The sequence below is a fragment of the Ascidia mentula genome, chromosome 6, assembly GCF_947561715.1.
Source record: "Ascidia mentula chromosome 6, kaAscMent1.1, whole genome shotgun sequence".
Classification (NCBI taxonomy): domain Eukaryota; kingdom Metazoa; phylum Chordata; class Ascidiacea; order Phlebobranchia; family Ascidiidae; genus Ascidia; species Ascidia mentula.
This window is the reverse complement of record NC_138571.1, coordinates 9,554,560-9,576,847: the sequence shown is the minus strand read 5'-3', so window position 1 is coordinate 9,576,847 and position 22,288 is coordinate 9,554,560. Positions and strand designations below refer to the sequence as shown.

General features: G+C 38.8%; 3 protein-coding genes across 3 annotated transcripts; 1 reads left to right on the top strand and 2 right to left on the bottom strand.

Moving 5' to 3' along the window:
* Positions 1–634: 634 nt before the first annotated feature.
* Positions 635–6,299, bottom strand: LOC145907470 (vacuolar protein sorting-associated protein 26B-like). The gene is made up of 7 exons (XM_082994873.1): positions 6,135–6,299; positions 5,649–5,803; positions 5,390–5,546; positions 3,362–3,526; positions 3,034–3,209; positions 2,786–2,928; positions 635–2,075 (listed from the first exon to the last, which is right to left on the bottom strand). Exons 1-7 carry the CDS (start codon positions 6,197–6,199, stop codon positions 1,989–1,991), a joined length of 948 nt encoding a protein of 315 aa, XP_082850999.1. The 5' UTR covers positions 6,200–6,299; the 3' UTR covers positions 635–1,988.
* Positions 6,300–8,405: 2,106 nt separating this feature from the next.
* Positions 8,406–14,288, top strand: LOC145907136 (uncharacterized). The gene has a single exon (XM_082994570.1). The coding sequence runs from the start codon at positions 8,406–8,408 to the stop codon at positions 14,286–14,288; it is 5,883 nt and encodes a 1,960-aa protein (XP_082850696.1).
* Positions 14,289–16,338: 2,050 nt separating this feature from the next.
* LOC145905517 (uncharacterized) lies at positions 16,339–21,800 on the bottom strand. The gene is made up of 10 exons (XM_082992743.1): positions 21,663–21,800; positions 21,357–21,460; positions 20,103–20,248; positions 19,724–19,885; positions 18,826–18,956; positions 18,261–18,363; positions 17,791–17,922; positions 17,542–17,627; positions 17,259–17,345; positions 16,339–16,978 (listed from the first exon to the last, which is right to left on the bottom strand). The coding sequence occupies exons 1-10, from the start codon at positions 21,671–21,673 to the stop codon at positions 16,894–16,896; spliced, it is 1,047 nt and encodes a 348-aa protein (XP_082848869.1). The 5' UTR covers positions 21,674–21,800; the 3' UTR covers positions 16,339–16,893.
* Positions 21,801–22,288: the final 488 nt, after the last annotated feature.

Sequence of the window (22,288 nt, the reverse complement as noted above, 5' to 3'; positions counted from 1 at the left end):
CCACGGCTGTATGTGTGGTCAGCGACATTGGATTTTTGGTGACGGTTTTCGTGAGGCCCATGGACATGTCAATGTCCTTCTTGCCCCTGATTTCTGGTTTCAACGTCACAATAAACGTGGTGTCATTGTACGCTTCGTTTACTGATTACGCGGAAAGATTTGTGCCGTTTTATATTTCCACCAAAGCCCAAGAGAAAGAAAATAAAACGAAAACCAAGGACATGACGTCACGTGTTGTGTAATGTATTTGTGATTTTTGTGTATAAAAACACCACTTGAACCAAGTAGTTTCTCTTTTCTGAAAAATTATTCCATGTGTTTTTACCACGCAAGGTCGAAAAATTCGGACAAAAAGCTTTTTAACTTAGCATAAGGTTGATTAAACATTCGTTACCACGGCAACTTAATCATGTGGCTTCGTGTTGTCGGACACTTGAGGCCAAATCTGCATTTTGGAAAGTAGTGTAATACAACTGTATGTCCAAAATTGCTTATTTGAGTCCATATATTTGTACACGAAAAACTAGTCTACTTATAAAATATTTTGTGCTTGCTTTCTCTTTTGTACAAAAAATAATGTCTATTGTGATCTTTTACAAGCTTCTTTGAAAGAATGGTAGCAAAACACTGATATACATAGATGTTTTAATGAACTGTGAAATAGCATTTCAAACACACAATCACAACATTATAACAAGCAATCAAATGCAGGATCCAAATTGCAAAACAACTTGCACTGCAACACCCTTGCGTGATGTTGAAACATTACCAGGATGTCTATACGTGAGCAATATGGTACACAACAACAGCACTACGTTCAGCACAAATTACTTAGTAGTGATTACAGCCAATAGTTTTTTGATGTCTGTAAACTTTTAGAAATGTTTAAGAAAGGAGGATTTTGGTTAGTTCTGGTTTTTCACATGTAATATTTTGTAATTTGTAGTGATCCATGAATATGTTGTCACTGTCGCAACAATAACATTGTTAACAAATCCTTACAGACAGATTGATAATAAAATTATTTGAACATCTGACACAGACTTTTTATATGTCCCAGTAAAAATAGTATTCCATGACTGATTTAATGTTGCATTAAATTCATGACAAAAATCAACTTCACTAAACAGCAGTGTTTCAACATGCAACTAAAAAAGAGAAAGTTTAAAATAAAACAACACCACAAGTCTGAACTCTTGTTATTAATTTCTGCATGGAAATCAAACTGTTGGAAACCTTATTCCTGTTATTTTGTAGGTGAAAAAGGTGACAGGGAAATGTAATGTGAAATAAATGCTGATTGAATACATTATTAACTAGAATATTTTTGTGATTTAGCTTGGGGACACACAAAATGGAAGTTTACAGATGATGACACTTGTTTCCTCATCGAAACAAATAAATATCAAGTAACAGATTTCTAAGAGCAGATGATTGCATGTAAAGCCATGGTTTTAGTGATGATTGCTTAAGTTTGAAATAGCCGAACTGTGTCTTTACCAAGACTGAAAAAGAATCATCTTAAAATTTCACAGCCAAATTATCTTGTTACATCTAATACAGTTATTTGTTTCATACATTTAAATCCTAGTATTTTCGAGATTCATATGAAGTAAAAGATATTATTGTCATAACAAAATTTAAGAACATAAAAAACTTCTTAACACCGAAACATATTATTGGAACTTTTATAAGATGCCAGACAATGGTTGGTAGTCATAATTGGGTAAAAATGCCAAAACTAGTTTTATGATTAATTTATATAGATGGCAGCCTACAAGAAGACAATTTTGGCCGTCTGCCTTAAACAACAGCAAACGCTGAACTGTAATATAGTCGACGTGGCAACAATAATCAAACATAAATCACACTTTTGCGTAAACAATATTTGCACATTTTAGGTTTTATTACTTCAAGCTCCTATCCCCGCGCTGCAAGAATCAGTTGCAACATTTGAGAGATAAGTTTAATCACTGGGTCTAGCATTGTTATTTCTCAAATCGTTGTGTGGATTCTTCAAGAGATTTGGATCCTTGTCGGTGAGGCAAGTCTGCTTTTCTCCACAAAATCACCTCCTAAAGTTTGAAGTAATTGTATTGTATTAAACACACATAAAACATTGGTTTTGTTCATTTGAATAACAAAAAAAACCTGAAGCATAACACACAATACGAAAATTTACCCTTCCCTTAGGATGCGTGAACTGTTTTGCATACGACTTAGTAAGCCCAAAAGAACCATAGTTCGAGCTTTCATGGCTACTGAAATCATGCCAAACTGCCACAGCTTGCAAGCTAGTATCTACATCAGCCAACTAAACACACACTTCCCTACCACTGTGCACAAACTTTTAAGTTTCTTGTTTGTAGTTACAAACTTTCTATTCAATATGAGTTACACTACACTTTATAAATTAACCTATTTACACTAATTAATGTTTAAACGCTGTTGCTAAAAAGCAAAAAATGTCAAAACAAATCTGAGTGATGTTATTTTATGTTTATGAAATTTGCATAAATTTAAAGACACAATGGGCAAGGTTTAGCCCATGGGTTGCAGCTTGTCCATGACTGTTCTAATCTCTTAAACCTTATTTTGTCTGATTATATAAAAATATAAGTTTTGTAGAACTGATTATGCTCCACCAACAATCATACATAAATCTGCATAGTATATATAGCTAAAGATGCAAAGCTTTGTCAAAATTTTTTTCATGTAAATGTTTGGAATTGTCCGATAATCAGACAAAAATAAATAACAATCCATTTTAAATCAATTAAAGCACCTGTTGCTTAAAATATCTTCGATCTTCTTCATCAATTAACACAAGGTTAAGGTAATATCGGACAGAAAACTTCTTGTTTACTTCTCGCATTGAAGGTGTCAGGTCATAACCAGCAAGAAACAAACGAATCGGGATTGATTCGCCTAAAAAAGGAATAAAATCACGAAAGGGAAATTATAATAAATACCAAACCACGAAAAACAAATAGTTTTCAGAAAAATGAATATTTTACATTTACAGGTGGTCACCTTTGACTGGTGCACCATCCATGATTTCAAACTTTGCAATAGTGTCGTCTTCATGGTAGACATTGGGACCAGTTCCTGTGGACTCTCTTTTAATGATATGAACCTCCATATGCTTAATCTTTACCCTCACAAGAAGGAAGTATATTTTGCCAATAATGGCATCTTTGAGGTGATATCTACAAATGTATTCAAAAATGAATTAGGAATTAAAATCTTTTTCAAAGAAAAGATTTACTTTTCCAACTTAGACTTACTTTGCTTAAAAAACATATTACATTTTATAGTTTCCACATTTAACTTTTTTTGCTAATTTTTTTAATTTGCTCACTTTTGTTTGTTGTATTCAAACTCTATATGCAAGCAATCCTCAATTCCCACTTCCATTTTAATGCTGTTATTGCCATCTGGGTAAGTACTCAGCGTGTGAACAATAAACTCCAGCTCTTTGGTGAAGTCCGTGAGGCGTCTTCCAACAGTGACTTTTAAAATATACCTAAATGACACCAACAACACAAACATTGTTTTGATTAAATAAACAAAAATGTAACAAAGCTACAATAATAAAAAAAATTGCAACAGGCTTAAGTTTTTACAGCAATCACATAGGAAAACACACTATTCATGTGAAAAGGTTTTTTTCTGACAACGTTGGCAGAAATAAAGTCGTCAATTAGCTTTGTTTTGTCCAGATCGTCAACCACCGAACGGTACTTCAGCCTCGCATGACGTGCAGGACAGTGTAGGTAAAAATTTTGCGGTGTTCCGAATAATTCGCAAAAGTACCCTTTATGTTGGTTGTAGGCGCTAAATGGGGAAATCTCGTTCATGAGATTATCTGCATTAATGTCAGGAAATTGTGTTGCAATTGTTTCTCTGATGGCGCCCGTGGTTTTTCCGCTTAGTACCTTTTGCATAATTTTCTCAAATTGCTCACACTGAGTGTCGTAACAGGTGAGAAATGAAGATGTTGGTCAATCGGCCATGATTTTTTTGGAAAATTGGTTTCTTAATCTGCATCAGTTGACAGAATGTCAACCAAGTTACCCAACAATGTCTTGCATTTTTTAATCGAAATGTCTTTACTTTGAATGGCAACATGTACTGAATGAAACGATAAAAACAAGCATTGAAATAAGCGAATCATGAAATACGTGGAAAAAGTTTCCAGTGACAACAAATAGGATCTTGCTTTGTTTCTGGTCAAACTATCTGTCTCGGTGTCTGTATTCTAAGACACTTCGTGCAGCTAATCAAATATGTTTTCGTAGTTTGCCAAAAACACAAGGTTAACTTAACTTCCTCATTGTCATGTTTTCATAGTTTTCCCCCAAAAAAGGCAAGGCTCAACGAGTTGGACAGAGAGGACGCAAAGTTAACTTAACTTCCTCAATGTCAAGCGTGAAATTGTCAAATATGGCAAGCTGTTTTGGGGAACCTCTAATAAAGTTTACTACAGCATCCCGCTTTGTGTTGATAAAAATGCTTCGGCGTTTTCTGTGGATGCTGCATCAGCTGACAGAATGTCAACAAAGTCCCAACCATGTGTTGCATTTTCCAATCGTCATGTCTTTACTTTGAATGGCAACATGCATTGGATGGAATGATAAAAGCGAGTCATAAAATACGGAGAAAGGGTTTACACGATTTTTGTTTTGGGGCAAACCTTGCCAGACTGAAATGCCCATTTACAAAAAGAACATGTCGCAAGACCTGTGGTATCATCGTATAATATCCAAGAATGATCGTCTATCCAACTATCCAACTTGAAATTTTCTTTTGTGTACCTTTTAGTAGAAGATGTCGTTTCCTATTGCTTTCACCTGAGGCAGAGGTTTCTGACAACGAACTCACTTAAGGGTTGAGGTATTTATTTCTTCTGTTCATTTACTTTTTTTTGTTCATGGGAACAAAAAAGAATCAATTTTTGCTTGCTGATGGTCGTTTAGCCATTGCATAGTTCTAGACTTAAGGAGCTCGATATCTGTCAACTAGTATTTGTAGTTGCTAACCAATAAAAACTGTCTTGTAAGAATCAAAACTGTTTTAGTGAAAACCAGACAATTGACAATTGTATATAAATGCGTTAATGTTTATCTAATAAATTAAATTCATGACTCTTTGTTGATAGGTGCTTTTGCTGCGACGACATCAAGAAATGTAGCCGATAAATTTAAAAGTGATATGTTAAAGCATAAAAATTACTGGGGCGGCCCCTAGGCCGTAAAACCACAGGGGCAATGCCGGCATCAATGGGTGTGGGTGAATATATGTCCACAATTACATGGATTTATTAGGATTTATGGCAGGATTATGTATGTGCACTCTAATCACCATGTTTTCATTCAGTCAAACGTACCTTAACCTAACGTTGCTTCCAAAATACGATTCAAATGGTTTTTCTACATGAGGAAATTGAAAGGAAAACACTTTGCTCTGGTTTAAAACACCAGGACTCGCAAGTTGCTTTGTAAGAGTGGTGAAGTCATGCAGATTTGTTCGATCATACAAAATTTCTAAACAAAAATATATAAATATAATATACTATATTCATTATTTAGGATATATACTGAGCATTCTTACAGTTGCAAAAAATAACAACCAATGTTGTCTCTTACCAATCTGACCAATCAACTCGATTCTAATACCCTTATGATCGATCCTGGTTCCAGATTTCAGAGATACGCTGACTGCTCCTGATACAGTTTCCCCGTCATAATATACACTCAACTCTGATGTCTTTGTTTCAGAAACTCTGTGTTCAACTTTTTTTCTACAAACAAAACAATTATCCAAAACAATGCAGTTTTATTGTGTACAAATGAGGGATCCATAAAATACTAACAACCTTTTAAGAAGGACTTATTTAAAACAAAATATTTAAAAAAAGTGAGCTATTACCCACTTTAATATATCTATACAAAAAACATTGGCTGATTCTAACTATTTTTATACAATCAATATCAGCCGAAGAGAAGCTTTGCATGAATTACAAATCTTTTAATTTGGCACATAATATTTTTTTTTTTAACTGAACACTCTATTACGTATAATTGTAACATTCAAAATTTTACCTGAAAGAATATTTAGTATCAGTCATTTACCTTTTTTCGACACCATCCAGTAAAATTTCCACATCTTCAATCGAACCATAACCAAAAAAGTTCATGACGCACGTCAATGCAAAGAGGCAGTTAAAGTATAAAGTCTTTTTGATAAAACATACACTTTCTATTGTTAATTACACATAACATGTCCTCATGTTCGTTCTTCTTCAAATCAACACAGTAAGTGGTAGAAGCCAAAGACGTTATTGCCATACTATTATGATTACATACATAAATAATTACAAATTCATAGTGCAAACATTAATCACACAAGTGATTTTGCTGAACTTCTTGCCTTGTTGCACAAACTACGCCGCGTGTCGCGTGGAATTTGTCGCTTGAACATAGCTCAATCACTGATCTCTATGAACTACGTTTATGCTTATTGCATTATGTAACGGGAATTCTTGAAATCTTAAAAGTGCCGTCTGTTTGGATTCTGTTATTTTTTTCAAAGTCAGGACGGTTTTTTTTTAGATAAAAGGTGAATAACTTGAATAACTTCACCTCGAAGGAATAAATGAACCAGTATCATCTGTTGTTACAGTCCATCTGTGCCTTTTTGGAGCAGTAATACCTAACTGATGGTACGCGACATAACTTTTACCATTGAAGCCAGGTAATATCCAGAACTCTTTGTGATGATATTCGTCGTTAAACGAGAGTCCATGCGTACGCCAGGCAAAAAAGCACGCTGTAGTGATGCACGAAAATCAATCTTAGACAACACGTTTTTCTGCCACTGAGACCTTTTTTTGAGTTATATATCATATTCTAGGGGGGAGCGCCCCATTCCCGTTCCTGGATTCGTCCCTCAGAATGGAACGCAAAAGCTTTTTCCAGGTGGTTTAATTGACGTAACTTTAGTTGCACCATTTAACCTCAGAATTCAAAAGTTAATAAACAATAAATTTTTTTTTTATTGCAAAAGATTTGTAATCCATATCTTATGCGTGTTTAATACGTTATCAATAAGTAGCCTAGATTGTTCACGGCAACTGTGTGGGATTTTTAAGTGGTACAGGATTTGTCAACTCTGCGCCCTAATACTTTTGAGGTTAATGTGGTTTTCGAAGAGAAGACAATTGGAATTGTCGGATCGTCGTTGTTACTCTCTCCTTGACATTTTGTTCCGGCGTCTTTTCTATATCTTCGAACCAATCTAGTTTCCGCAACCACAAACCGTTACGAAGGTATGTAATAGATTTGACTCCTATGTTTAAGTATGCATGGCCACAATCATTATATGGAATTATTTGTTGTCTATTCTAAACAACACTCTTTAAAGTGTAGACCCACAACCAATAAAAATAAGACACCGTAAATAATAAATATCATTTTTCTGGATATATTTCGATCTTTCGGCTTGTTTTTATCTGTATCAACAAACCCGAGGAATGGAATTTCGCAATAGCAAAAAGCATTTCTGCACTTTTCTCGCCACCCACGCCCCTCGCGTGTTCGCTCGGGTCATCAGGTAATTATAACGGAACCTAAATTGCACCTTCAAATAAAACACATGGTAAAAACTCTCGTCTGTTTTGAAAAAGCATTAATTTTCATGAGTATTTTCTCGGTAGGCAGGTATTTAAAGTTTGGACGGTGTTACATCGCCACTAGTATGCTGTGTGTGTGTTTTCTATGTTGTGATTGTTTGACGTCATCTCAATGTGCCGTTGTTGCGTCACACGAACATTTGTCTTAGTGGAACACTGCTGCCTGCCACTGCTGTTGACTTGTTATTGTCTACCAGTGCTGCTGACCTATTGTAAATGTATTTTCTATTTGAATAGCCTATTGCATAAAGATAATTTAAGTGCCATTGTTTTCCGCTGACTGGTTGATCTGAAACCTCCCGAAATTTGTGACTCTGGTGCTATAATAATTCGGTAAGCAGAATTTGCTTATTTCTGTGTGTTTGTTTTTGGTCGCTAATTCTACAACTGTTTATGTAGAAACCGCAGCTCCGTCAGAATAAAGCGGATTTGTTAGTTTTCTTGGAAGAGGGTTGCGCGTTACGACTATTGTAGAAAACCCCCCTGTTACACTGTCCGGGCGCAGGAGTCACGCCCACCCGCACTGCCAAGGGCAGCGTAACATCGTTTCGAATTATTGGATTTATTCTCAGCCATCGAATTATTTGGATTTATTCTCAGCCCGTTTTGAATTATTGGATTTATTCTCAGCCCGTTTTGAATTATTGGATTTAATCTCAGTCCGTTTCGAACTGTTTGGATTTATTACCATTGGGATTTATTACAATTTGAAATGTGTGATTCTGCTTCACCGTCTTCGTCTTCCACAGTCGAGGACCCGGCGGTTTTGCTAGTATCAAGCTGCGCGCACGCATGGCAACAATCTTGTCTGCGTGTTGAAGAGTTAATGCTGAAAATTGACAACGCTGTGCTTGTTAAAGAATACCTGCCACAGTTGGAGAAGTGTTTTTCCGACCTGATTGATGCCTATGCGCCGCTTGCTGAAAACAGCGAAGAATTAGCTCTAGCAAGACAGGATTGCCAGCGCGCAAAACGTGAACTCGATTCTCGTGTTGCGGAGTGGTTTGCCAACGCCAAGAAGTCAACTGGGCGTCGGAAGACTATATCAAGCCGATCGTCGAGTTCACATGTTGACGTACATAGCTCTGTTTCCTCCACCTCCTCGATTACCCGTCAAAGAATAGCCGCTCGTGTTAAACTTCAATTGGCTCGGGTGTCACAGCGTCAAGTCAATGAAGATTCTGAACTTGCAAGGCGTCAAGCAGAACTTGATGCTGACCTTGCAAGGCGTCGAGCAGAACTTGATGCTGACCTTGCAAGGCGTAAAGCAGAACTTGATGCTGAACGAAGAAGAAAACAGGTCGACGATGAGGTTGAGATAGCCGAGGCTGAAGTACGTGCGTGGGAGGAAGAATCCATTGCTGGAGATCCCCTGCTGTGTGACCCAAGACACCCTCCCGTGACAAGTTCCTCTGTCGGGGGGCTTCGACCTGAGTTAAATATTGCGCCGGTAAATGCGTACCAACCTGCTGTCCCTGTCGTGCCACGGTCACACCCAACTTGCGTGGATACGAAGCCGTTTTTCCCGCAATCTGTCAGCGCACCCGTTGCTAAGTCATATCAAGGTCATGATCCCTTTCCGTCGAACATACAGGATGTTGTCTCTCCGTCGCGTAGATACGTCCCAGAAGAGGACTTCATACAACAGCGAATCGTTTTGCCTCAGCCCGCGGTCAGAAAGTTTGATGGTGATCCGTTGAACTACTGGTCATTTGTTCGTGCTATTGAGTCCCATGTTCATAGCCGAACGAAGTCCCAAGATTCACGGCTAGTTTGTTTGTTGCAATTCTGCGAAGACTTCATTGCTGCTAAACTTGAGATCTACAGCAAGGATAAGATCTCAGGATACTCGAAAGCCCGTTCCCGACTTGAATACGATTACGGACAACCCCATATTATTGCCAACGCATGTGAACGTCGGCTCAAACAATTTCCGCCAGTCAAGCAAGGTCGACCAAAAGACCTGATGGAATTTTCTGACCTTTTAGAAAAGTGTCGCAGCTCACTCGAAGACATTGAGGAGTACGCGAGCTTGAACTCCTTGGATACGTTAAGACAGCTAATTCGAAAACTGCCGTTCCGGCTTCAAGAGAAGTGGATCGAACGTTCCGTTCAAGTGCTCGACGAGACTGGATCCCAAGCTGGATATCTTGCCTTTACAAACTTTGTCGTGGAGCGATCGCGTATCGCCAATTCGTTGTTCGGTGTCGAAGCAGTCTACGAAAGCGTGCGCGAAAACCCCGTCCCTGTTTCGGTAAAGAAGGGTCCTCGTGCTGCTGCGTACAACGTCTCGTCGTCGACATCCAGTCAGCCTCGAAGTCAAAACCCACCTACTCCCGTTTCATGTGCGTGCTGTAACAAGCCTCACGACCTGTCCAAGTGCCCGAAATTCGACGGAATGTCTCCCCAGGATAGACGCGGGTTTGTTGTCACAAATGGATTGTGTTTTAAATGCCTTTGTTCAGGTCATCGTTGCGGGAAATGCACGATTCGCAAGCCATGCTCGGTAGAAGGTTGCACTGGCACTTTTCACCACACAAAGTTGCATGGCGCCTTTCAGAAGAGGCGACCCGGCAAGATTACAGAGAACCCTGCCCCGAAGCCACCGCCGGTAGAACAATCGGCAACGATAATGGAAGCTACAACGGACAACTGCGGAGTCTACCTCAACGTCGTTCCCGTAAAGGTCAGACACAACGACATCGAGGTAAATACGTACGCTTTTCTTGATCAAGGTTCTACGTCTACATTTTGCGAACAAGGTCTGATTGATAAACTTGGTCTGCAATCCAAGGATCGAAAGATTTGTCTGAGCACTCTGACAGATCAATCGCGAGTGTACCAAGGCTCCACTGTGTCCTTCACCGTCATGCCGCTTGATGACGGAGAGCCGTTGTTGTTGCCGGAAGTGCTGTCCATCGACAAAATTCCCGTGTCGCCGAATAGGATCCCTGATGCGAAGAAGCTTGCGGAGTTCAATCACCTCAAGGAGTTGCCCCTGCGTCGCCTGGAAGGGGGAACTGTGACGATACTGATCGGAGCCGATAACCCCGCAGCCTTCCACGTACAGTGTACACGTTCTGGACCGCAGGGGACCCCTTGTGCTGTAAAGACATCTCTTGGCTGGTCACTCTTTGGTCCCGCACTTGGTTCGTCTGCAAGGAGCCAAGCACATGTCCGTTTTTTAAAGGTTGCACAAGTCATGTTCCAACGGGAGATAGAGTGTTTGTGGAAGAGCGACTTTGGCGACGGGACATCAGTATTCGACATGCCCACATCCAGGGAAGATCGAATTGTTTATGACATGATGAAGGCATCGGTGAAGCACCAAGATGGACATTTTGAGCTCCCATTACCCTGGAGACCTGGAATCGAAAAGTTGCCACCCAGCCGCCAGATGGCGGAAAAGCGGCTGGTCGGTTTGAAAAGACGATTGTCTAACAACGATGTTCTGCGAAAGGGATATGTAGACACGGTGCAAACGTACATATCCAAAGGATACGCCGAAGAAATTCCCGACAACAAGGTCGTGACAGACAATCGCATCTGGTACCTGCCTCACCACCCAGTATTTAACCCACACAAGCCTGACAAGCTTCGTGTGGTCTTTGATTGTGCTGCCCGAAGCAGAAGCGTCTCACTGAACGACGCACTGATGCAAGGTCCTGATTTTGTAAACAGTTTGGTTGGCGTGCTAACCCGTTTTCGCTGTCAGCCGGTTGCCTTGATTGCCGACATCGAGGCAATGTTCCACCAGGTCCGGGTGGAACCCCGTGATCGCGATGCACTTCGATTTCTCTGGTGGCCCGGTGGAGATCTGACCTGTACACCGACGCCTCACCGGATGAAAGTGCACTTATTTGGTGCAACGTCCTCTCCGAGTTGCGCCACCTTCTGTCTGAGGCAGACCGCAGATTTATTCGGTAAAAACTTTGATCCACAGGTTGAATCCGTTTTGCGGCGCAATTTTTATGTGGACGACTGCCTCGCATCCGTCAAGGATATAGAAACTGCTATCGCTGTTCGTCTTCGTTTGAAAGACCTGCTAGCCAGAGGAGGATTTCGCTTGACAAAGTGGCTCTCTAACGAACAGCGCGTTTTGGAGTCGGTTCCCGAAAACGATCGAGCAAAGGTTGTGAAATCGCGTTGCCTCGATGATGCTACGCAACAGAGAGTCCTTGGTGTTCATTGGTCTGTTGCGGAGGACGCATTTCGGTTCAAAGTCAAACCGCCGAGCAGGCCGCACACACGTAGAGGAATCCTTTCAGTTGTCAGTTCACTTTACGACCCTCTGGGTTTCGTATCTCCCGTGATTCTAAGGGCCAAGTTATTGCTGCAGGACTTGTGCAGAATGGAACTGAATTGGGATGACGGCATTCCGGAATTGATATCCGATAACTGGAAGAGGTGGCTTGCTGAGTTGCCTCACTTAAGCAATGTTGTCGTTCCACGTTGCTTCAGGTCTTCGGAACTGAAACCTCCATTGAAGTATCAACTGCATCATTTCGCTGACGCATCTAAGTATGCGTATGGCGCCGTGTCATATCTTCGCATCGAAGACGATCACAGGACAGTGATGTGTTCTTTTCTGATTGGAAAATCCCGACTTGCCCCGTTGAACACGAAGACGATCCCTCGACTGGAGCTCACCGCTGCTGTGCTCGCTGCGAGGTTGGATCGCCTCATGAGAAAGGAACTAGACTTGCCCATTGAAAGTTCAGTTTTCTGGAGTGATTCCACTGCTGTTCTGTTAAGCATTCGAAATGCAACCAAACGGTTTCCAGTTTTTGTCGCCAATCGCCTGGCAGAGATTGAGCGACTGACCGACATTACGAATTGGAAACACGTTCCTACAAAATTAAATCCCGCAGATGATGCCTCAAGAGGTCTACCCGCTGATGCCCTTGTCAATTCGAGTCGCTGGTTAAAAGGCCCAATGTTTCTCCTGGAGCCAGAAACCAACTGGCCGTCGCAACCGCCAAATGCTGCCGATATTCCTGAGGAATTTAATCCGATGGGGAAGGCTGCAGCCTCCTGTACTGTTAACGTACATCAGCCGAAGCACCCCATGGATCGAATCATTGAACGTTACTCGTGCCTACACCGATTAAAGAAAGCCGTGGCCTGGTGGATGAGATTTAAGATGTTTTTGATACATCGAAGGAAATTATCAGTTGTCCCGTCAACTGACATTGGCTTGTCTGAGTTGAAGATCGCCGAGTTGGAACTTGTCAAGTACGAGCAGCGGAAAAGTTTTGCTTTACTTCTCTCTGCATTAAGTGGAAATTCTCGACTGAAAAAGACTGACTGCAGTCGTTCTGTGTACAAGTTAAACCCTGTTCTGGTTGATCAAGTGCTCCGTGTTGGTGGACGTTTAGACAAAGCGCCGATAAGTTTCAACGCGAGACATCCTGCAATCATGCCCCATTCTTCGCATTTGACTGACCTATTAATCCTGGCCCATCATGAAAGAGTTGGACACTCCGGGATGGGACACACCTGGACTTCAGTTCGACAAGACTACTGGATCATCAAGGGCGGTGTTGCCGTACGGCGCGTGCTTGGAAAATGTCTGTCTTGTCGACGCCGCAATGCTCAACCGGGTCGGCAGATGATGGCCGATCTGCCGTCGGCTCGCTTGGGAATCGCTGAACCTCCGTTCTCCAATGTCGGAATTGACTATTTCGGTCCTTTTCTGGTGAAGCAGGGTCGCAGCGAAGTGAAACGTTACGGTTGCATATTCACCTGCCTTACAATCCGTGCTGTTCATCTGGAGGTTGCCCACAGTCTGTCTACTGATTCGTTTATAGCTGCCCTTCGTCGTTTCATTGGGAGACGCGGAGCACCAAAGCATATCTTCAGCGACAATGGCACAAATTTTGTTGGTGCCGAGAAAATACTGAGAGAGTCGTTGCAAGCATGGAACCAGCTTCAAATCTCTGAATTTCTGCTTCAGAAACAGACGTCGTGGTCATTCAACCCTCCTGCTGCAAGCCACATGGGTGGCGTTTGGGAACGTATGATTCGTTCTGTTCGTCGGATCATGTCCTCGCTTGCTGGTTCCCAGGTGATGTCTGATGAAGTCTTGGAGACCTTGTTTGTGGAAGCTGAATCCATAATCAACTCAAGACCCCTTGTCCCGGTGACATTTGATCATAGGGACGAAGAACCGCTGACCCCGAATCATCTCCTGCTGATGAGAGGATCGCCCAACCTGCCTCCGACGATTGCAGAGAAAAAGGATTGCTATACAAGACGGCGTTGGCGTCAGGTGCAGTTTCTCGCTGACCATTTCTGGAAGAGGTTCATGAGAGAATACCTGCCGGTTATCACTGCTCGTCCCAAGTGGCATGATTCTCATCGCAACTTTAAGAAAAATGATGTCGTCCTACTTGTGTGCGAATCTGAGTGCCGTTCAAAATGGGCGATCGGTCGAATCATTGAGACGTACCCCGATGAAAATGGAAAAGTTCGCATTGTGCTCGTTCGGACGAGCAGCGGTGTCTTTCGGCGCCCTATCACAAAACTGTGTCGCATCGTTGATTCTGATGAGACCTCCTCAACCTTTCCGAGCGATGTCAGCTCGGTTTGCTAGATGAACTCCGGGTAACTGCTCGGTCTTCTGAAGATACCTTCGTACACTGATTTTTTGCCGCGGTGCGCACGATATTGGCGATGTGTTTGTAAAAATGTTTCATGTTATTCCCACATTTTGGGGGGGAGTGTTACATCGCCACTAGTATGCTGTGTGTGTGTTTTCTATGTTGTGATTGTTTGACGTCATCTCAATGTGCCGTTGTTGCGTCACACGAACATTTGTCTTAGTGGAACACTGCTGCCTGCCACTGCTGTTGACTTGTTATTGTCTACCAGTGCTGCTGACCTATTGTAAATGTATTTTCTATTTGAATAGCCTATTGCATAAAGATAATTTAAGTGCCATTGTTTTCCGCTGACTGGTTGATCTGAAACCTCCCGAAATTTGTGACTCTGGTGCTATAATAATTCGGTAAGCAGAATTTGCTTATTTCTGTGTGTTTGTTTTTGGTCGCTAATTCTACAACTGTTTATGTAGAAACCGCAGCTCCGTCAGAATAAAGCGGATTTGTTAGTTTTCTTGGAAGAGGGTTGCGCGTTACGACTATTGTAGAAAACCCCCCTGTTACACTGTCCGGGCGCAGGAGTCACGCCCACCCGCACTGCCAAGGGCAGCGTAACAGACGGCATTGATATACAACAGTGCTTCTCAACCTTTTTCAGTTCGCGACCCACTTTTAATGCAAGTTTTATTGTGCGACCCATACAATGAGATGTGACTAAACGAATAAAAAACAATTATAATGCAATAATTTCGTGATCTAATAGAAAACTGTAACATTGATAAATGCTTCGCGACCCACTTGAAATAGCTTCGCGACTCACCAATGGGTCGGGATCCACTGGTTGGGTACCACTGATATAGAAGGTGACAAGGCAAATGATTTTTAAAAATTGTATTAAAGCGCCATAAAGTAACAAATTTAAGTTCCAATCATCTCCGCAATGAGTAAAAACTTAATCGAAAGACAAAAAGCAGAGAAATAACGTATTGACAAAGCAAAGTCATCCCACTGCTGCGAAGATCTGAAGCAAATTTAGTTAGTATTTTGCACTCAAACAATTATTGGTTTCATGTGTGTTCACTCGTATTTCACTAAGTTGGGCATGCACTTCTTTTTGTTCAAGTTATGGATTGTTATTATAGTTAACCGTTTTGACACTGGACCTACATATGGCAATTAAACCAGAGAAATCCTATATTCAAGGCCCTCTGCAATAATGCACCTGGCGACTGTTACGCTTGTTTTCCAAAGACGAGAGATTGGGGCTTGCATAAAACCACAAAAAAATTTAGACTTCATTGATTCATTTTTCTGCAAAATCCAATCGCATGTTTGTTACTCTTTCACCTTTAATAATGTCCAGTCGGTGGAGATCAAATGCCCCAATAATGCACAGATCCGGCAACCAATTTTAAAAGATTTAAATAACTGTCTATTTAGTTCGGTTTACTACAATACCCGGCACCGAGCAATCAGCTACCTGATTTAAAGCGCCCAAAACCCCACTAAAACTGCCACAAACTAGCTCAAATTAGCCCGAGTTACAGCACACACATGTGCACTCACTCAACCGAAAAATTGACCTCTATGCATCACTGATTGCTTTGTGACGTCTCTCAGAGGACAGAATACATGAGGGCATTTCCCGACGACGAAACTTATTTCAATAGAAATACCAATATGGGTCCTAAGGATGCAATAGTTTTTGCTGGAGGTCGTGCAAGGAGCAATAGTTAAGAGTTCTAACATTTTTAGGGCTGTGCATAAGAGAACGGACTCTGCATAAATATTGAAACTTGTGTGAAAAGTTTTCCAAGAACAGGAAGCTATTTTTGGTTAGAACTGGACGAGGGTATAGCGACTGTCACAATATTCCAGCTCAAAGAAGGGACACATGGCCCAATTACTGAAATTGGGGTATTCAGCTGGTTAAGAAACACTGGACTAAATGATTATTAGAGCCAGATACACATAATTTTTGCATCCATTAAAATACAATATCATACGTAATCAAACCAAAATGTCATTTATTGCATCTCAGCAAAATGGAAAAACAATTAGGTAAGCTTTGCATACAGCGGTAACAGGAGGCAATCGGTCTATTGCAACAAATGGAGATGTATGTACGTACAGAAAGAACACTTCAACACAAAATTCTTCCTGATGATTATGTGTCACTACTACAAAGAAATTTACCAGACAATGAAACAATTAAATATTATTGTTAATGTACCAAGATAATGCTTGTTACAAATATTGTTGTTAAGTGGCACACAATTTTATATGCCACATGTTAGTACGTTAGTACATTTTAACACCAATTCAGAGGGATTTAATACAACGCAATGGAAATTTCATTTGCAGCAAAAATACATGACACTGTGCATATCATACAACACTAGGACTTTACATTGCTCAACATTTAAGTAAAACAAACGTTACATATAACATTATGTGGTTTATTTTAGTATTGCACCAACTTTTTCAAGATATGATGAAAAATCAAAAATGTTGCTTACAAAATTTGGCAAGCTGATTAGAACAAACAAAGTTGCAAACATAGAAATTTATTTCAATTACACTCAGTTGGCGTAAAAGTTATTTTTGTTTTTCCTGGAGAGCTTCTTTGTATTTCGATACTTCAACACCACCCCAATGTGCATTGTTCAGTGGTTTAAAATACCTTGACAAAATATGAAGCAAATTGCAAAATTATTTTAATCAACTACATGTCACTTTTATGTTCCTAACCAGTTCGAATGAGATAAAAACTAACTTACATCTACGATACCAGACTTCCGCATTAAAGGTTATTGTCTTGACACCTTCTTTTAAAAGCAGGACAGTAACCTTTAATGCTAAGTTAGATTTATTCAAGATAATTCAGCATAAAAAATCCTTCGTAATTGCAAGAAATTAAGAAATACTCTTGTACTGTGTATAAAACTTTTCTTGTTGGTTACCTTTGCATTAATTCATTACTAACATGTTGTTCCTTTTCTGTTATTCCATCTCTCAGTACTTGCAGATTTTTCTCCAAGTTCACCAAACTTGGGGTGTTAAAACAAACATATTTTAAATTTCCAGTCAGAAAGTTTTGAAGTGCAACAACAAGCTCAAAAACACTTTATATAGCAAAAATTTTAAAATTCAACTCATGAATTAGAGCTATACAGAAATTTTGAACAACATTAACAACAAATATGGCTTAATATCACTCAAAAAAATGTGATTTTTTACATGTACCTTGCTGTGCTGATAAGAGTTGTATGAATACCAGGTTGCTTCAAGGCAAAATCTGTAGCAATCTTGGAAATATCAACTCCTTTGCTCTAAAAAACTTATATTCGTTACGTGACATTTAAAAATGACAATTAAGGTTTTGGATAATTTCAATCAAGGAAATTTTGCTTGTGTTTCAGAAATTTATTTATGTTGATAAAAAAAAAAAATTTGCAAGTTTATTTAGAAATCTATGGCAAACTCTCAATGTACCTGAGAATAGGATGCAGCTTCTTGGCAAGTTTTTCTGATGTGATCTCCTGCAGGATGCCAATCACTGGGTCCTCTGTTTGTAAGAAGTCCCATTGACAACAAGGAGGCATTTATTACACCAATGTCACGAGACTAAAAAAACAAGCTTTTTTAATATGCTTGAAAAACATTCTTTTATCATATTTATTTTAACAGGTTACAATAACTTTACTCCATTTGCTTCACAAGAAAGTTAATTTAGTTTATTATACTCCAAAATTTAACTACATATTTGGTTAAACTATGTGAAGCAAATAACTTTTACTTTTTAGTCTAAGAGCATCAGGTTAATTTGTTAAGTAACCTCTTCTGGAACACTTACCTAAGACATTATCTCTATAGAAACAATTGTTACCTTTACAAGGTTGGCCGAAATTTAAACTTTTAAATTAAACTGTGAGTTAAATAATGCATTAAAATATATATCTGACCTCGAGAAAAGGAATAAAATCTTGAAGTGAATTGTCATTCATTGAACCATGACAATATGTTAATACTGTATCAATATTCACATTTGATCTTTCGATTACAGTTCTGAGAAAAGATATTAGGTTGATTTAATAGTGTTAACAGTGAAAGACAACCAAACCAACAATTTTGTACACAATGGTAGTAAATGATAAGTAAAAAAATCCTTGAAAACTTGTCAGAAAGTTTTTTGGATGTAGCGAAATGATTACCATAAATAATGCAACACAGTCACAGGTCATAAAACCAGTGCGAGTTTTTATGGGCACACTTTATTTATGATGCACATGCACCCAATAAACAGGTTTATGACCAGTTCTGTGGTTATTGTGATTTATGGGGTCATGGGAAAACAGTCCTGCAAAAGTACCAGGTTAATGTTTTCTATTTTTTTACAATTTCGGAGGAAAAAGATACAGCCGGTCATATTGCAGAAAACATTGACATGTTTTATTTATTTTGGACGTTTCAGCAAAATCTTATGCTATCATCAGGGTGATAAATACACTTCATTAATCACATAAATACCTGAAGTTTTCTAAAGGATACCCTGTAATGCCAATATATCTTGCTTTCCCAGATTCCTTTACTTTCTGCAAAGCTGGAAGAGTTTCATTAATAATGATGTCAGGACTTGGAGCAAATTCCATGTCATGAATCTTAACAACAAGTAAAATATTTAACAAACTTAATCTTACAACAATTAAATCTTACAATCTTAAAGAATTACTGCACCTGAAGAAGCGAGATAAAGCTCGCGAAAGCTCGTGCTATAATAAAGTTATTTAGCAGTCAGTCTCTTACAAAAACAGTGCACCAGCAAGCCTTATAGGCATAGACCAGAGACTGACACGGCAAGTTAAAGAAATTGAATCTTAAAGAAATTACTTTTAGACAAAAAAATGATATTGATGCAAGTAAATGTTCTTTTTAGATTAAAAGTTTGCTTTAAAGCCCATATGTAATTGCTGGTTACTGGTTGTGCTCACGAATAAACATACTTTATTTTTGAAAAGAACAAAATGCAGCAAGTTTTTCACAGGGTAATTTGATATTTATTGCTTCAAGATAACAAATAAATCATTTTTGTAAAGGAAGCAATGGTTTGCCTATTTTTGTTGAAAACTTTCTGTATTAAGGAACATAAATAACATCTTTATAAATTTTCAGGACAAACAATATATATAACCCATATAGCTGATGTATAATAGAGTAAAGTGGAGTAAATATGGGGAGCGGAAGGAGCGCTATTTGTGTGATAAAAAGTAAAACAAGGGGGTGCTTGTTTTCATGCAATGAAACTGAAGTTTAGAAGCAAATACAAGCAAAGATTTTCTGCATTTAGTTCAGGCAACAAATTATTATTTCAAAAACATACATGAGTTGCTGTTTTAATGCTAATAGGATATTGTTACAAGAGTAAAACCTGTATGATGTCAATGTAATCAAGGCCAAGACGAGCCAAACTTTCATCCACTGAGCGAATAACTCGTTCTGCTCGAAAGTCAAACATTTTGTCAAACTCTTTCTCATATCTTCCTACTTTTGTGTTGATGTAAAATGATTTTCTTGGCAGATTAGGCAAAACCTGCCAAAAATGCATATATATATATAATTAAAATTTTGGATCCGGATAAGATAACAGGTAAAGTGTTCCTTTTACACAAGAAGGGATGGAGGTTTTGATATTCATTTATTTATTTAACAATTAAAAAACATATGGATAGATACAATTTGTACATGTGCATTGGCATAAGTTCTTTTAATATAGACAACCATGGTAACTTTAAAAAAAAATCACGTACTTTTCCCAGAACTCTTTCACTTTTTCCATGACCATACCAAGGAGCAGTGTCAACCATGTTCAAGCCTTGTTTAATTGCTGTTTCAGTAACTTTTACCGATTCCTGATCATCGGTAGCACGAAAGACACTCCCCAAAGCTGAACAACCTGCAGAAGAATTAAAAACAAGCTTAAAGATCTATGCTGTGCAAATTGCACAGTAATACAAACTATCATTACATCAATTTCCGCATTATTTTTATCGGTGTCCGTGCCATTTCATGTATCACATTTATTGTTCATTGCATGTGCATAGTAACTTGCATGCACATCAAATAGTGATTTGATTTCATCCAATTTAACTCAAATATAGTAGTTCTGATATACTATAGGTTTTTCTGAGAATTGAAAATGACTTGAAAACTGATGCGTGCTTAATATTAATTTAAAACTATTGTTTGAAACTTTTCTGGAAATCGTTGCCCGAACGGAGGTTGGTGTAAAATTTCTCAACAAACAGGAAGTGTTCACAGCTGTGTGTGCTTCATAAAACTTTGTGAAAAATCCATGCTTAGGGCAATGCTTCTTTTAAAACCATTTGCGGTTAAGTTTTGTGAATTCCATTCTTCCCCCAAAAATATAAAAGTATCATTGCCAGCCCAACGACAGCAAGTTAGTTGGATACAATGTTGATATTAACAAATAAATTCCTTCATTTTTGCCTTCTGTGGGATTTAAGTTTTTTTACATTGAAACCTTTACATAATTATTTGCAGGGAAATCACAATTCACCAGGTAAAAAATAGATAGGCATATTAATAAAAAAAAAAGTATATGGCCGAAAAGATAGAAAATGTTTGATGAAATTTAAATGCTCACGTTGAAGATCTATAACTACAATTTCTGAGCAAAATATAAACACAAAGTATCAGTATTTCAGAGCCATATTAGAAAGTTTTTGATTTGTGTGGAGGCGATTGCGCGGACAAACTGACATTTTTTGTATGTTAATGTATAAGGAATTTTTTTTTAAGGATTGTCCATAAACTTTCAAAAATTAGTCATTATTTTCAATCATGGTTCAGAGCAACAACAAATATAATGTTTCTGTTATTAAATTACAACAACAAATAGTTTGCAAATTTTGAAAACCCTAAACCACACAAAAACACAACAAATTTATGTCTAACTTGGGTATATACATAATTCTGAAAAATAAACTTATGCTTCCAGGTACATATTGGTGATATGTAGTACATTCTTAAAACTTTCTTACCAAATGACATCTTTGGAACAACCAAATCAGTTTTACCGAGCTGCTGATATTCCAATTTAAGCATAGCATTTTTGTCATTGAAGCCTTCCACAAAAGTTGAAGGTCTGTTCGAGTTGTATATATAATATTGATATAAACATAGGCTACAAGTTATGTAAACTTGTTTAAATTACAATAAAGAGTGAACAAAATCCACAGCAAAAACAAGAAAAATCTACAAAAAAATTGTGATATTTGTCTAAAATTTAAGGTCAAAATTAAGTCAAATAAATTAATGAATAAAAAGTAAAACAGTATATAACTTACAATTTTTCCATGGTTTCTGCTTTCCCAAAGCTGGCACACAAGTTTCCCTAAATAACAACCTGTTACACATGAATGTACATTGTACTCTTCTTTTACTTTGCGAAAACTGTGAGTCTAGTCTCTGGTCCATGACATCACGTTGGAACTAGGGGGTTACCCTTATTTAAAACCAGGCATGAAATATGGGGTGCTTCTAAAACGTGCTCGTGCAACTAGGTGGAGCTATGTGTAACTTTGTGGAACTATGTATCGCTATGTGCAACTATGTGGAGCTATGTGCAAGTGGAGCTATGTGCAAGTGGAGCTTTGTGCAACTATGTGTCTCTATGTGGAGCTATGTGCAACTATGTGAAGCTATGTGCAACTATGTGGAGCTATGTGCAAGTGGAGCTATGTGCAACTATGCGTCGCTATGTGGAGCTATGTGCAACTATGTGAAGCTATGTGTAACTATGTGGAGCTATGTGCAACTATGTGGAACTATGTGCAACTATGTGTCGCTATGTGGAGCTATGTGCAACTATGTGAAGCTATGTGGAGCTATGTGCAACTATGTTGAGCTATGTGCAACTATGTATCGCTATGTGCAACTATGTGAAGCTATGGGTCGCTATGTGCAACTTTAT

What these genes read in the sequence shown, in the direction of transcription:
- LOC145907136 (XM_082994570.1), top strand. Translation starts at nt 8,406, where the DNA reads ATGTGTGATTCTGCTTCACCGTCTTCGTCTTCCACAGTCGAGGACCCG.
- LOC145905517 (XM_082992743.1), bottom strand. An exon ending in ATTTTATTCCTTTTCTCGAG is followed by an intron (nt 17,923 to 18,260) that starts GTCAGATATATA and finishes TTGTTTTTTTAG; the next exon opens with TCTCGTGACATTGGTGTAAT. An exon ending in ACTCTTATCAGCACAGCAAG is followed by an intron (nt 17,346 to 17,541) that starts GTACATGTAAAA and finishes TAACACCCCAAG; the next exon opens with TTTGGTGAACTTGGAGAAAA.
- LOC145907470 (XM_082994873.1), bottom strand. Translation starts at nt 6,199, where the DNA reads ATGAACTTTTTTGGTTATGGTTCGATTGAAGATGTGGAAATTTTACTG. An exon ending in CTGGATGGTGTCGAAAAAAG is followed by an intron (nt 5,804 to 6,134) that starts GTAAATGACTGA and finishes TTTTGTTTGTAG; the next exon opens with AAAAAAAGTTGAACACAGAG. An exon ending in GAAGATATTTTAAGCAACAG is followed by an intron (nt 2,076 to 2,785) that starts GTGCTTTAATTG and finishes TTCAAACTTTAG; the next exon opens with GAGGTGATTTTGTGGAGAAA.